The sequence below is a fragment of the Rattus norvegicus genome, chromosome 4, assembly GCF_021556685.1.
Source record: "Rattus norvegicus strain SHRSP/BbbUtx chromosome 4, alternate assembly SHRSP_T2T, whole genome shotgun sequence".
NCBI lineage: Eukaryota > Metazoa > Chordata > Mammalia > Rodentia > Muridae > Rattus > Rattus norvegicus.
In genome coordinates this window covers 30,967,521-30,981,113 of record NC_141537.1, presented here as the reverse complement: position 1 = coordinate 30,981,113, position 13,593 = coordinate 30,967,521, and the positions used below count along the sequence as shown (strand labels likewise).

General features: G+C 41.9%; 1 protein-coding gene across 14 annotated transcripts in view; it reads left to right on the top strand.

The window, feature by feature from the left end:
• Positions 1-13,593, top strand: part of Akap9 (A-kinase anchoring protein 9) — a 135,872-nt gene that overhangs the window by 23,996 nt on the left and 98,283 nt on the right. For 5 of the 14 annotated variants that reach the window (NM_001037093.2, XM_087655915.1, XM_087655914.1 and 2 more), the window contains exons 4-9: positions 1,155-1,325; positions 2,001-2,156; positions 3,954-4,130; positions 6,303-8,648; positions 10,852-11,065; positions 13,025-13,098. In NM_001037093.2, coding sequence (NP_001032170.2) covers positions 1,155-1,325; positions 2,001-2,156; positions 3,954-4,130; positions 6,303-8,648; positions 10,852-11,065; positions 13,025-13,098 — 3,138 coding nt within the window. Of the gene's footprint in view, positions 1-768; positions 823-1,154; positions 1,326-2,000; positions 2,157-3,953; positions 4,131-6,302; positions 8,649-10,776; positions 11,066-13,024; positions 13,099-13,593 lie in introns of all 14 variants that reach the window. The other 9 variants (XM_087655913.1, XM_087655912.1, XM_087655906.1 and 6 more) reach the window with 3 other exon arrangements.

The window sequence follows — 13,593 nt, the reverse complement described above, 5'->3', positions numbered from 1 at the left end:
AGTTTGGTTCCAGGTGTGGTTGTTAGTGTGTGCAATCGCAGCGCTGGGGAGACCAAGACAGCAGGATCCCCGGGCTTTGGGGCTAGCTAGTCTAGCTGACTCAGTGAATTTAAGGTCAGTGAGACTCCCTATCTTAAAAAGTAAGGTGGCGAGTGCCTGAGAAAGTCATCTGACATTGAACTCTGACTACACCTACCTAACTCAAGAGCTATAGCCGTCCTTAGCCCACCAGTTACCTACCCTCCTTACGGAGAAGCAGCGTTGAGGGAAGTCAGGGGTGATTGGGAGAGGAGGAAGGGGCATTGTGAGCACTCAGGTGTTTGAGGGATGAATCCATTTGAAATTGTTATATGTCTTCTAGGTGCTTGAACAAAATTTAAGTTTTTCACTAAATATGGTTTTGCCAGTAAGGCAGTTTTTTTTTTTTTTAAAGTCATAAAAAGACTGGAGTAGGGGGATGACTCAGTAGAGTGGTTGCCACACAAGGGTGAGCTTGGATTCCTACCACCCTCCTAAAACCTTTGAAAATGTGTATCTGTAGTCCCTGCACTGGGGAGGCAGGGACAGGAGGATCCAGGCTAGCAGGACAGTAAGTGTAGCCTAATTTGTGGTCCTCATGCTCAGTGAGAAACCTTGCCTCAAACAGCAACAGTACACACTCCACCAGCTCATCCCACACACATCCCACAAAGCACAAAAATACTGTTATCAGGTATGAATTACATTTAGTTTAAGATCATAATGTATCAAGAAATTGTTTTTATACAGATTAATGGCTGCAATTCTGTGACGAAACCAGGAAATCCTACAGATACCTTAAGGGTACAGTATTTAAACTGTTCATGATACTAATGTGTTACACTGTGTAAAGACTGGCAGCTTACTAACAGCTTTCTCTGCATGCACTTCTTCCTGTGTGCCGTTTACATCGTATAAAACCACTTATCCCCTTTTTCTTGTAACGTTATAACAAAGTGCAGAAATCCTGTTTATGTTGTTAGGTGTTTATCTCATCAATAACAGAGCAGCTTCTAATGAACTTGCAGGAGGTCGGAGTGTTTTAAAATGGACTTTGCTGTGGAATTTTAAATTTTGTCCGTGTCCTTCAAGAATGCCATTAGTGCTTAATTATTAAAAATCTTGGATTGATTCAGGAAGAAGATTTTTCCATTGACGATTCTTATTCTGAACAAGGAGCTCAGTCCAGTCAGACCTGTCTTCAGATGGGGGAAAACGAGTTGGCTGAGAAGCAGCATGAGGTCGAAGAGTTGACTCAGGAGTTGGAAGAAATGAGGGCCAGCTTTGGGACGGAAGGGCTGAAGCAGGTGCGCTCATCGTGGCTTTGTTCTGTTACAGACCCAACTAGGAGACAGGAATGGGGGTGTATGTATACTCTTTAAATATGGGGCACTGGAATGGCGACTTAGGTCACTTTGTAACTTTTGTTCTTGTATATAGATAGCATAAATAGTGCTTATTTAAAATGAGGATTGCAGAAACACAGCTGAAATATGTGGGCTTTTAAGATTCAACCATGCGAAGCCACTAGAGTGAAATCATTCCCTTAAGACTTTTTTTTCTGTAATCTGCTTGAGAGAAAATAGGTATAAACATCAAAAAAAAAAAAAAAAAGTGTGACTTAAGCCCTTTAAGAGTGTCAGCCAAGTCATTGTAAGCCAAATTTCTGGTGACAGTGACATCTGCTAGGCAGGGAAGTAAAGATGACGTCAAGGTGAAGAGAGACAATACACTTCCGTCCTCTTCAGAAACAAGCTGGGCTTAAACGTTTCTGTGGTGTTACCTAGAAATTCACTGGGGCATTCCCAAGTGTAGAGAAGCTTCCTCTACAATAAAATATGAAAAAGCTAAACCAAATGTATTCTCTTCTTTAATTTTGAAATAAGTCTAATTTGAACAGGCAGTATAGCTTTTATGGAATAGTTTATTTTGAAAAAAAAAAAGGATGAAAAGCTAATTCAGTCTTCACTGGTTTTTCTTAGTTACAAGAATTCGAAGCCGCCATTAAACAAAGAGATGGCATCATCACTCAGCTCACTGCTAACTTGCAGCAAGCCAGAAAAGAAAAGGATGACACAACGATAGAATTTTTAGAGTTGACAGAACAGAGTCAAAAGCTGCAGATTCAGTTCCAGCACGTAAGTATTGCTGGCCCAACAACGCCTGTTGGTATTTGTACTGAATTATGTCCCTTTCACCTTCCGGAACAAACCAAAGCTTACTCTGAAGCCGTTTGCTTCTTAAAAAAAAAAAAAGTGGTAAATTTGGTTGTTATATTAACCAAGAATTTTAATTCATATCTTGAGTGGTTTCCTGCTGTTCTACAAAAATCTTACCAAGACGGACTGAATGGATTTTGTAGGAATTACTCTGGAATTGCACAGCATCTGTGCAGTCCTGACACGGTTTCAGTTAGGTCCTGACTGGACCTACACCTACCATTTACTTTATGTTTACCTTGGGATGCATCTTGGCTACTTTGATATCAACTTGACCCAATGTAGAGTTATCAGAAAGGAGGGAATCAACTGAGAAAATGCCTTCATCAGGTTGGCTGTAAGGACTTTTCTTAATTAGTGATTGATGGGGGAGGTTCCAGCTTGTAGTGGGTGGTGCCATCCCTGTGGAGGTCATCCTGGTTCTGTAGGAAAGCAGACTGAGCAAGCTATGAGGAGCAAGCCAGCAGGCAGCACCCCTCCATGGCCTCTGTCTCACCTCCTGTCTCCAGGTTTCTGCCCTGTTTGAGTTCCAATCCTGACATCCTTTGATGATGAACTATGATGTGGAAGTGTGGAAGTGTAAGGCAAAGAAACCCTTTCCTCATGGCCATTCAGAGCCTGCCCCACATGTGGCCCATATATATGTACTGCCACAAAAACTAGACAAGATTGATGAAGCTAAAAAATTCATGCTGAAAGGGACTGGATATAGATCTCTTCTGAGAGACACATCCAGAGCATGTCCAATACACAGGTCAATGCTAGCAGCAAACCACCGAACTGAGAGTAGGATCCCCTTGGGGGGAATTAGAGGAAGGATTGAAAGAGTTGAGGGAGCTTGCAACCCCATAAGAACAACAATGCCAACCAACCAGAGCTCCCAGGGACTAAACCACTACCGAAAGACTATACATGGACTGACACAGGGCTCCAACTGCATATGTAGCAGAGAATAGCCTTGTTGGGTACCAGTGGAAGGGGAAGCCCTTGATCCTGCCAAGGTTGGGCCCCCCAGTGCAGGGGAATATGGAGGGGGCAATGAGGGGGATGTATAGGGGGAATACCCGTATGGGGGAGGGGGGAAGGGGGAGGGGGAGGGGAAGGGGGAGGGGAAGGGGGAGGGAATGGGGCCTTATGGACATGAAACCGGGAAGGGGAATAACATTTGAAATGTAAGTAAAGAAATATATCTAATAAAAATTTAAAAAAAAGAAGAAAAGAAACCCTTTCCTCCCCAACTTGTTTTGGCATTGTGTTTCATCATTTAGATCTAGTAACTCTGACTAAGACAGAATCTAATTGCATTGATTAGAATTTGACAGCAAGTGATACAAAACAAGTTGAAATATCTTAAGCCAAAGAATTTAATGTAAGTTGATAGAAATCTGACAGAATTTAGTGGCAGAAATACAATCAGGCCTCTGAACAGGATTGGAGGTAGATTCTAAAAAGTTACCGGACTCCAGAAGTATGTTTCTGTGCCACTTCTCCTGGCGTTTTACCCTCAGTCTTGTTTCTCTCACTTGATTTGCCTTTTCAGAATTATCATAGGAAAGATAATTTGTTGGCTCAGTCAGTCCAGGCATAATAACGGCACGTTTGCTAAGATCTCAAACCTCTGTAGGGAACAGAGGTCAGCAGAGTAATACTCCAGACGTCTGTTCACGAACAGTTACTTCAGGATTTAATACGGCGATGCTTCTTTCTGTTTTCAAGTTACAGGCTAATGAAACCCTGCAAAACAGCACTCTTAGTCGAACTGCAACAGATTTACTGCAGGCTAAACGACAGATCTTTACTCTGCAGCAACAGCTGCAAGATTATCAGAAAAAGGAGGAGGACGTCCAAGCACAAATTTCTTTTTTACAAGAGAAAATTAGAATGTTGGAAATGGTAAGAAGTCAGCTAATGTGTAGCAACTTTCTAATTAGTCATTTTTCTCTCTCTTTTATGCATATGAATTACACAATTTTATAATTAAGGCCAACTCTTTGAATATATAAAATAATTGATTTCAGAAGCAGTTGAGAATCTCACACTGATAAAGTTGTTAAGAGAACAAGGCCCACTATTGTGCTTAAGGTGGGCTGCATACATTAACTGGAGGCTCAGGAGAGCCGAGTTTATAACTCAGATATCTTTTTTTTTCCATCTGACGCATTCCTGGTTTTGCTGTGATAGTAGAATTCTGAAAATATCTTTGTAACAAGATAAAATTTTATAGATTTAGTTAAGAAAAATAAATGCAACTGGTTATATACATTATGTTCTATTTTTTGGAATCATATTTAGGAAAGCAGTGCTCTTTGTGGCAAGGGACGGCAATATGAATCACATAGTTTATAATCTTAAATTCTAAGAACAGCCCATTCTGAAAGGTTTGATTTTATTGACTTTTCAAATGGGAAATAAAAATTCAAAAGTGGTTTGGTCTCTACTTAGACCAGTATTTGGATTCACACTGCCCATGTGGCCTGGCAGGGTAGAGCTCTTATACCACACTGCCTGTGTTTATATGTAACAGATATGTTCCATAACATAGCAAGTCAAAAGCACAATCCGTTTTGATTTGTAGTTCAGAAAACCTATTTTTGGTATCATCTGAGTCCTAAGCTAGAGTAGATGTAAACTCAGATTGTTCCAAGTTCAAGAGGCTGCTTAAAAATTCAAATATAAGGTTATTAATTTACAATGATAAGTAATTATCATGGGGAACTATATATTTCATGTCCATTGGATTTTATTTTCTTTCCATGAACAAATGAAGTTAAAAAGACAAGTAGTAGTTAGAGGGTTCATTATTGAGCAGAGGGAAGGTGTTAGGCACTCATGATATGGCCTCAGATTGAGATGAACTGGTGTATGCATCTCATTGTAGTGAAGCTTGTATCTGTGGGCTGGAATCCCTTATCCTGGGTACCACATGCTTACACACACACACACACACACACACACACACACACACACACACACACACACACAGAGCTCAGGTCCATAGTTCTCAGGTCTTGGTCTTCTTCTTGAGCTGTACTGAGAGGAACATTCCAGTATTTTGTCTGATGGCTTTCCTCTGTCTGGGCTTTGTCATTTTTTGACTTTGGAAGTGTTATACATTCATTCAGAGTGCCTTTGAGTTATGTTTGCCAAGGACATTTGTAATGTAAGTCACCTGCTTATAATAGCCCTGACCAGTTCTGTAGATTTTATTTCATGCTCAGTGTCTGAGTCTGAAGCTTTTCCTCACAGAGATCAGTAAACCACAGATCCAGAACTCTGCCCAGGCTTCTTCTCACCTCATTGCTTTGCTGTGACTGCAGTAATGACTGTGCTTGCTGTCGTTGTCTGGGCTTAGTTGTTGTCCAGAATTACATAATTGACCCCAAATGGCAACTGGGGGGAAATTTCTGTTTTCAAGTTTCTGTTTGAATTGAAATTGTAATCTTGCACAGTATGTCGTAGCTATAGTTGATGTAGATGTCACGTAAATGCCCAGCATTGAAATTAAGGCAGACTCATAGGAGCAGACTTACAGGAGATTTCCTTCTCCTATTGCATGGAGCTACCTGGTCATTGGAACTCCTTCGGGTCACTACAGTTAGTGGGAGTCACCTGAACTCATTTGTAATTTTTTTTCTTAGCATTTTGAGAAAGTGTACAGCATTACTATTAGCTATCAAAATATTAAACAATTGGGATATTATTCAGCTAACTTTAAAAAGTGAGGATATAATGGCTTAGCAAAGATTTAGTAGGTTTTAAAATATATTAGGGTTATCACTTATTTGTCTGGAGGTTGACCTCAGGTGACCAGAGCCATCTTGTTAGCCTAACAGGAGGTTTTTCTTTTCATTCTGTTTTGGCAGTGCTGGGAAAACCCAGTACTCATGTCTGCTAAGTACATCAGCTTTCCTAAGAGGGTCAGGGCTGCTGTTGTACTTGTCATCAGTATCCACATGGGAACGCTTGGGGAGTGGGCACAGCAGTTCCTCTTTGTGGAATGATATAGCCTGACTTCAGTTACCAGAAGGTTTTATGCTGTCTCTCTTTCTTTTTCTCCCTCTGAAGGAAAAAGACAGAAAAGTGGAAAGCTTAAATACAAAAGAAATAGAGGAAAAGCAGGCAATCATTGAGGAGTTGAATACAAGAGTAATAGAAGAAGAGAGAAAAACTGCTGAGCTAGAGAATAAAGTGACAACTGCTGATGAATTACTAGGACAGCTCCAAGGACAGGTTACAGAAAAGGATCAGGAGATCAAAAGCCTGAAACTAGAACTGGTCAACTCTCAGCAGAACGAGCGGAAGTGTTCAGAGGAAATCAAAGAGCTAATGAGGACAGTTGAAGAACTCCAGAAGAGAAATCTCAAGGACAGCCAGCTGGGGACCGGCACCGTGCGAAGGGTGGAACAAGAAACACAACGGAAACTAAGCCTTCTCCAGGCAGAGCTGGATGAGATGTATGGGAAGCAGATAGTGCAAATGAAACAAGAATTAATGAAACAGCACATGTCTCAGATAGAGGAGCTCAAATCCCAGCACAAGAGGGACTTGGAGAACACCTTGAAGTCAGACGCAAGCACTACAGTCAGTAAAGAGCAGGTAAACTTGATGAGTGCGGCCATAAGCGAACTCAATGTAAGACTGCAGGATACTCATGCTCAAAAGGAAAAACTCAAGGGAGAGCTCGGGGCAGCTCTGGGAGAAAAATCAGCTCTACAGAGTCAGTTTGAAGACCTGTTAGAAGAGGTCAGGTTTTTACGAGAGCAAGTGCAGAAGGCTAGACAGACAATAGCAGAACAGGAAAACAGACTGAGCGATGCGCGCAAGTCCCTGAGCACAGTGGAAGACTTAAAAGCTGAGATCGTTGCTGCCTCCGAGTCCAGAAAGGAGCTCGAGGTCAAGCACGAGGCTGAGATTACAAATTACAAAATAAAACTCGAAATGCTAGAAAAAGAAAAAAATGCCGTGCTAGACAGAATGGCGGAATCCCAAGAAGCAGAGTTGGAGAGGCTGAGGACACAGCTCCTCTTCAGCCACGAGGAAGAACTGTCCAAACTGAAAGAAGACTTAGAGGTCGAACATCGAATAAACGTTGAGAAGCTTAAAGATAATTTGGGCATCCACTACAAGCAGCAGATAGACGGCTTGCAAAATGAAATGAATAGGAAGATGGAGACTATGCAGTGCGAAACAGACAACCTGATAACTCGGCAGAATCAGCTAATTCTGGAAAACTCAAAGCTAAGAGATTTACAGGAACACCTCGTTAACTCAAAATCAGAAGAGATGAATCTTCAGATCAACGAGCTGCAAAAAGAGATTGAAATCCTCAGACGAGAAGAGAAGGAAAAAGGTAGCCTTGAACAGGAAGTCCAGGGGCTACAGCTTAAAACTGAACAACTGGAGAGACAACTGAAGGAGAAGGGAGATGACCTTCAAGAAAAATGTGCACAGCTGGACGCAGAGAACAGCGTTCTTAAAGATGAGAAGAAAGCCCTTGAAGACATGTTGAAAATGTACACTCCTCTGGACCAAGAGGATCCCAGCACACGCAAGTCGGAAGACCCGAGGTGGCAAAAGGAAGTAGGGATGCTGAGGAAGGAGAACGAGGACCTTCAGCAGCAATGCCTTCATCTAAGCGAAGAGATCGAGAAGCAGAAGAATACCTTTGCGTTTGCTGAGAAGAACTTTGAAGTTAACTATCAGGAGTTACAGAGGGAGTATACTTGTCTTCTCAAGATAAGAGACGACTTAGAAGACACACTAGCTAAGCAGGCCTTGCAGTATGAAAGTAAGCTGAGCGCGCTGGAGGAAGAGCTCCATTCGCAAAGAGGAAGTCCGACCACGCCACCGAAGGGGGAGAATTCTGGGTTTGCTGCCAACAGAACTTTCCCATTGGAGCCGCTGGAAGTCGGCGAAGTTGTAGAAAAAGATACAACAGAGCTTATGGAGAAGCTGGAAGTGACCAGGCGAGAGAAGTTGGAGCTCTCAGAGAAAGTCTCTGGTCTTTCTGAACAACTAAAGCAGACACATGGTACGATTGATTCTCTAAGTGAAGAGGTCAGAGCCTTAAAGCAGGAGAAGGAACAGCTTTTATTGAGATGTGGAGAGCTAGAACTCCTCACTAATGCTAATGGGACAGAAAATGCATCCGTCTGCCCTGTGCAGAGGAGTCCTTACCAAGCTGGGCCTGTGATGGGGACGGTCAGGGATTCTCAGGGACCTATTTCTAAAGTCAGCGAAGATTTGGCTGAAGAATCAAAACCAATGACAGAAGATAAAATTCCCTTTAAAGAAAGTGGGAGAGAACCGTTGCTTTTGCCAACAAGAACAAAAAAACCATCTCGAGTGACAGTTGAACCATGTGAAAGTGAAAAACTCCAGCAAGAGCTTTATGCCCTCAAAGCCGAGCAGGTATGTCCATGTGCTCTCAGAATCACAGGGAAACACAGATTCACACACAAGCAGCCCACTTCCAGGAAGCAGATCCACGCCCTCACTGGGAGGGAAGGTGAACCCTGGCATGGGGCTCTCAGTTTCTGTCAGTCAGGTGTCAGTTTACCTAAACACTGTTGCCTCTCTTTCAATTAATCTCTTATGCTGATCAGAAAATAAGCTAGGGTAATCCTTTTTACATCCTTTTCTCCTTCTTAAAGAGAGAAGTTACTGTTGGGAGACTTGGTCTCATTTTATATCATAATCACTTTGCTTTAGTATCCATTATTTAGAGCATTTCATACTGATGTCCTCTAGTATGAAATTTCAAGTTTTCAGTTAGAATCCCACAATTGTAAAGCAAAGCAAAACAAAAATCCTAAGTTTTCTGCTGCTCTGAATTACTCAGTGCTCATGGAATCATATTTCTGGGCGCTGAGGCTTAAGGCCTAGAGTTTTTGAGTCTTGATACCTGAGTGAGGAAAAAAAATACCGTTAACTCTTCAATATAAGGCAAGGTCTTAAAAATGCATATAATAAATATTCTAGATTCATTCTGCTGCTGTGGTAAAGCTGACCAGAAGCTGTTGTTGTAAAATTATATAAAAAATACTGTCTTTTACCCTGCACTAGATCTGTCACTGTAGATATCTGTGATATGTGATATCTGATAGAAATCTTCATCTCAGTCAGCAAAGCCTCTCACCCGCTCTGCTCCATCCCATGTCAATGGCCTGTCTCTGAGCCTGGCCTCAATCCCTCTACACATTCAGTTCCCGAGGCGGGCTGCCACCATGCAGAAGTATAGATCCTAATTCCGTGGTGGCTCGGTGTTCCAGCTGCCGCATACGCTCTTAAACTTAGTTCGTCACAAGAAAGAACACACAATAGCCTTTGATCTAATCAATAAGATATAATTGCCCACCTAAACATACAAAGCCCTGTACACATCCATCCCTCAAGGACATTCATAACAACCTGTAGATGTGCAGAGTGGAACCTTGGGAGAGGAAAGGATTACAGGTGGTTCAGACTTCCAGGTCACAGTCCAGAAGTGAGGTCAGAAGCTCAATCATAAAACCACACAGGAATGACCCACAACATAGCATTTTATCACCATCCCATTGGCAAAATAACTGACTTACTGATACGGATCTAAGGACGTAAGCATCCACATTTATCTTAGTTCAATTATATAAAATATTATTTGGCTACTAAAGCTGGGCCTGTGCATCAGCTCTGACCAGCAGTTACGTTCCTGACGGCAGCGACACTTGGAAACAGGCAGAACGAGTATTTCTTAAGCTTCCTGAACCAGGTCAGAGGGCAGACACCATGGACTCGTGTCAGCAAGAGCTGCAGATGAGTCTGATGCATCCTGGACGCTCACTCGCCAAGCGTTCACCCACTTGTCGTAGGTGCTTATCTGTAATAATTAACCACCTTTTGATTTAAAGGACCCAAGCTTGCGAAAGTCTAGTTGGTCTCCACCAAGGGAAGTGCTCCAGTTGTGGATTGTTCATTTATGCTGCCCTGCAATCAAAATGAATGAGCCTGTCGCATACACGCATTGATGTCAGAAGCATTTTTATTGATATTTTTATATTTGATAGAAAAAATGCAAAGGAATTTACAAAATGAGTGCCTTTGCATCAGTACACAGAAATACACACTATAATGTGCTGTTTACGTGTATTGGGGAAATGATAGTAGACACATTTCAGATTTTTTTGGTAACAGTTCCTTGTGAGCAAGAAATAATCAAACATCATGAATTTAATTTTGTCTCTAATGTTTTCTTTCTTATTTTAAGGAGCTTTAGATAGATAGAAGAAAAAAATGACAAGACATTGGGATTTATTAATTTGAGTTTTGAGTACATTGGTATTTATTTACATTATTTTCATTTTGTAGCTGTGAAACATTATTTAAGAGATTCTTGCTAGCTATACCAACCTATTTACCATCACACTGAGTTAATCAATAGAAACATGATACTGTCTTTCTTGAGCAAGACAAGCGGTTTGGTGCATCTGGAAGAGGTCTCTAAAGCAGACCAGCTCCTCCACACGAGTTTGAAAACTGTGACGTGTTTTCTCCTTTGAAGTTCAGTCCATGTAGAGAAATCGAATCCGAGCTGCTACTTCAGCTTTTCCTCATGCTTACGCCTGTTCACTTCAAGGACGATCTGAGGCTGCAGATGGAAGCCCAGCGCCTGTGCCTTTTTGTGGTTTATTCAACTCATGCGGATCAGGTTCGTGCATATATGGAGAAGGAGAGAGAGGAAGCTCTTTGCAGCCTTAAAGATGAGCTCGTTTCCGCTCAACAGAAAAAGATCGACGAGCTTCATAAGATACACCAGTGCCAGCTCCAGCATGTTAAAGTACAGGAGACAGGTAACCAGCCTCTGACTAATGTCCACGAAACACATAAGCGTCCCTTAAAGTATCATTTGGTAATCCTGGCCTTGTCTCCGGCCCCGTGGGGTAAGGGGCTCTCCATCTGATTCCCGGATTTGTTTATTCATGTCACTGAGGTGCCCGGGACAGCAAAGCTCACTGCCTCATTTCCTCATGGAAATAAAGCCATTCAGAAAGTGCCCAGAAACGGACTGTGAACGGAGCCGTGCTAAACCATACTGGAGGAAGCACCAGTGGAGAGAGATTGGCTGTGTGTCTAGGGCATGCGTTTATCATTGGCTGGACTATTTCCTGAAGTATCCCAGACTGACAAGTAGCCCAGATCACTCCAGGGTGAATACACAGCATGGGAGGAAGAGGGAGAGGCGATGAGTGTTCTGTAACGGTGGAGCAGAGCAGTTGGGTTGGGAACTGTGGGGCGTTTCTGAAATGTTAAGTATAGACCTGCAGAGAGAGACCCATTTTGGAGAACTGAAAGTTCAAGTTGTTTAAGAAAGTAGTGAGGGATAAGCTGAAGCGAGTGGCCAGTGCCTGATTAGAAGACCCATATACCTCGGAGGAGGAGGCTTAAACTTCCTGCTACGGCTTTTAAGTAGAGGAGGCAACAGTGATATTTTTATTTACGAGGACACCCATGTGCTTAATTGGGAAAAATTAAGTAATTGATGGGCAGATCAGTTAAACAACCTTAGCTATAGCCAATAAATGTTGAGACCGGAAACAAAATGACAGTGAAACTTAACAGTCGGAGCTAAATGCTGTCACTGTCAATTTATAGCAGCAGCAAAGGTGGGAGGAGTTGAGAATATTTCTGACTTCTCTTGCCTATGTGGTTTCAGTCACAAAGAGGAGCAGACCATAGACAATATAGTCAGTTTAGAATACTCCGAGTATATATGTTAACTTGGAAAAGAAATAGTCACTAATCACTAATCAGCTAAAAGGAGTGGGCCAAAACCCAGGGGAGACTTTTAGGCTAAAAAAAAAAAAAATACAGTCTGTGTGGAGCTGAAAGACCAGAGTCCCTAAGGCCAGAAGTAGAGTGAGATGCCCTGGAGACTGGAGGGTAAGCAGAAAGCCTTGGTGGCACCGTGGGAAGGACACTGAAGAGACCACAGTGGAAGGCAGAACCTGTTAGGGGGCAGCTGTTGTTGAGGATTTGTAATTTTCTACTCTGGCTTCCTGTCCTTTAGCCACTGTTGGCTCCCATATTTACCATTAGGAATGAGGTCCTTAAGTCTCCGGTGGAATTGCGCTGTTGAACAAAGTTAAGATTTCAAGAGTCACTTAAAGAAGGATGGCAGTTTTTCGTTTCCAGAGTTTTCTTTTTGTTTTTGTTTTTTAATGCAGTAAGATTTTGCATGCATTGTTTGTATGTTTGTATTGATACCTCTTCAGATAGCCTGTCTAGTGTTTTCTGTTGACAGTCGAGTGTTCTATTACTAGGTGATAAAGCAGTTTAGTGAGTGGTGATTAGTGTTTCTGAAAAGAGAAGAGAACAGAAAATATATATATTTAATAATTAATTAATGAATTTAATTTTGCAGTGCTAGGGCTGAGACCCAAGGCTTGCACATACTAGTCAGAGTACCCACTACCCTCCCACTGAACTCTGCTCCTGCACAAAAAGATAGCAGCTCGTTTGTGAGAGCTGTGAGGTTTGCAAGGATGCATTTAATGGATAAGTATACAGATATATTTCTTGGGTTGGAATGTAGAATCCTGAATGTATAAACCCTTTTATAGAATAGAAATTGCAAATCTTAGAAATTTATCTGAGACAGTTACATTGCACATTTGGAAGAAATTGAAATGTGTCTTATTTTAGGGAAGCTTCTAGTCTTATTCTAGGGACGCTTCGGTGATAGCATTAAAATATGACAGCATTACTCGCATATGTGCAGCAAATAGCTCACGTGTGGTGTTTTCTGCTAGGTAACGAGCCTTTACAGGTGCTCATTGAACGGCTTCAAAAGGCAGTGTCTGAGAAATGCTTTCACATCTCAAAGGTAAGATGTTACTTTAAAAGAGGCTTTGGATGAGAGTTACCAAAATCAACATTGCTACTGATTTAATGAACAGAATAATCCACTCATGTTTGCCCAAATCTCTTGCGTCTAGAACTGTACTTACCAAGTATTCCTGAGTTTTGAGCTTAAAGGAGCATTTGACTTTTTTCTGATAGCCAGTTTGGAACAATAGGACATTAGAGCTATGGATGTGACTCGGACCCAGCGCTTGCCTGTTGTGTTTGAGGTCTTGAGTTGGGTTTCTGGCACCACAAAAAGGAACAAAGAAATTGAGATAAGTTGTGTCTCCAATAGTGCAGACTCTATAATCATTGTTCTTGTCAGAGAGTTACTATTTAACCTTCCAAGCAAACAGTTTGTTCATTAAAACTTTACCTTTGTGGCTGTGCTGAAGTAGCAGTATGCCAGTTATTGACTGCGTGCTTAACTTTGAAACATGCAAGAAATGGCAGCAGCTTTAAAAGTTGGCTTTTA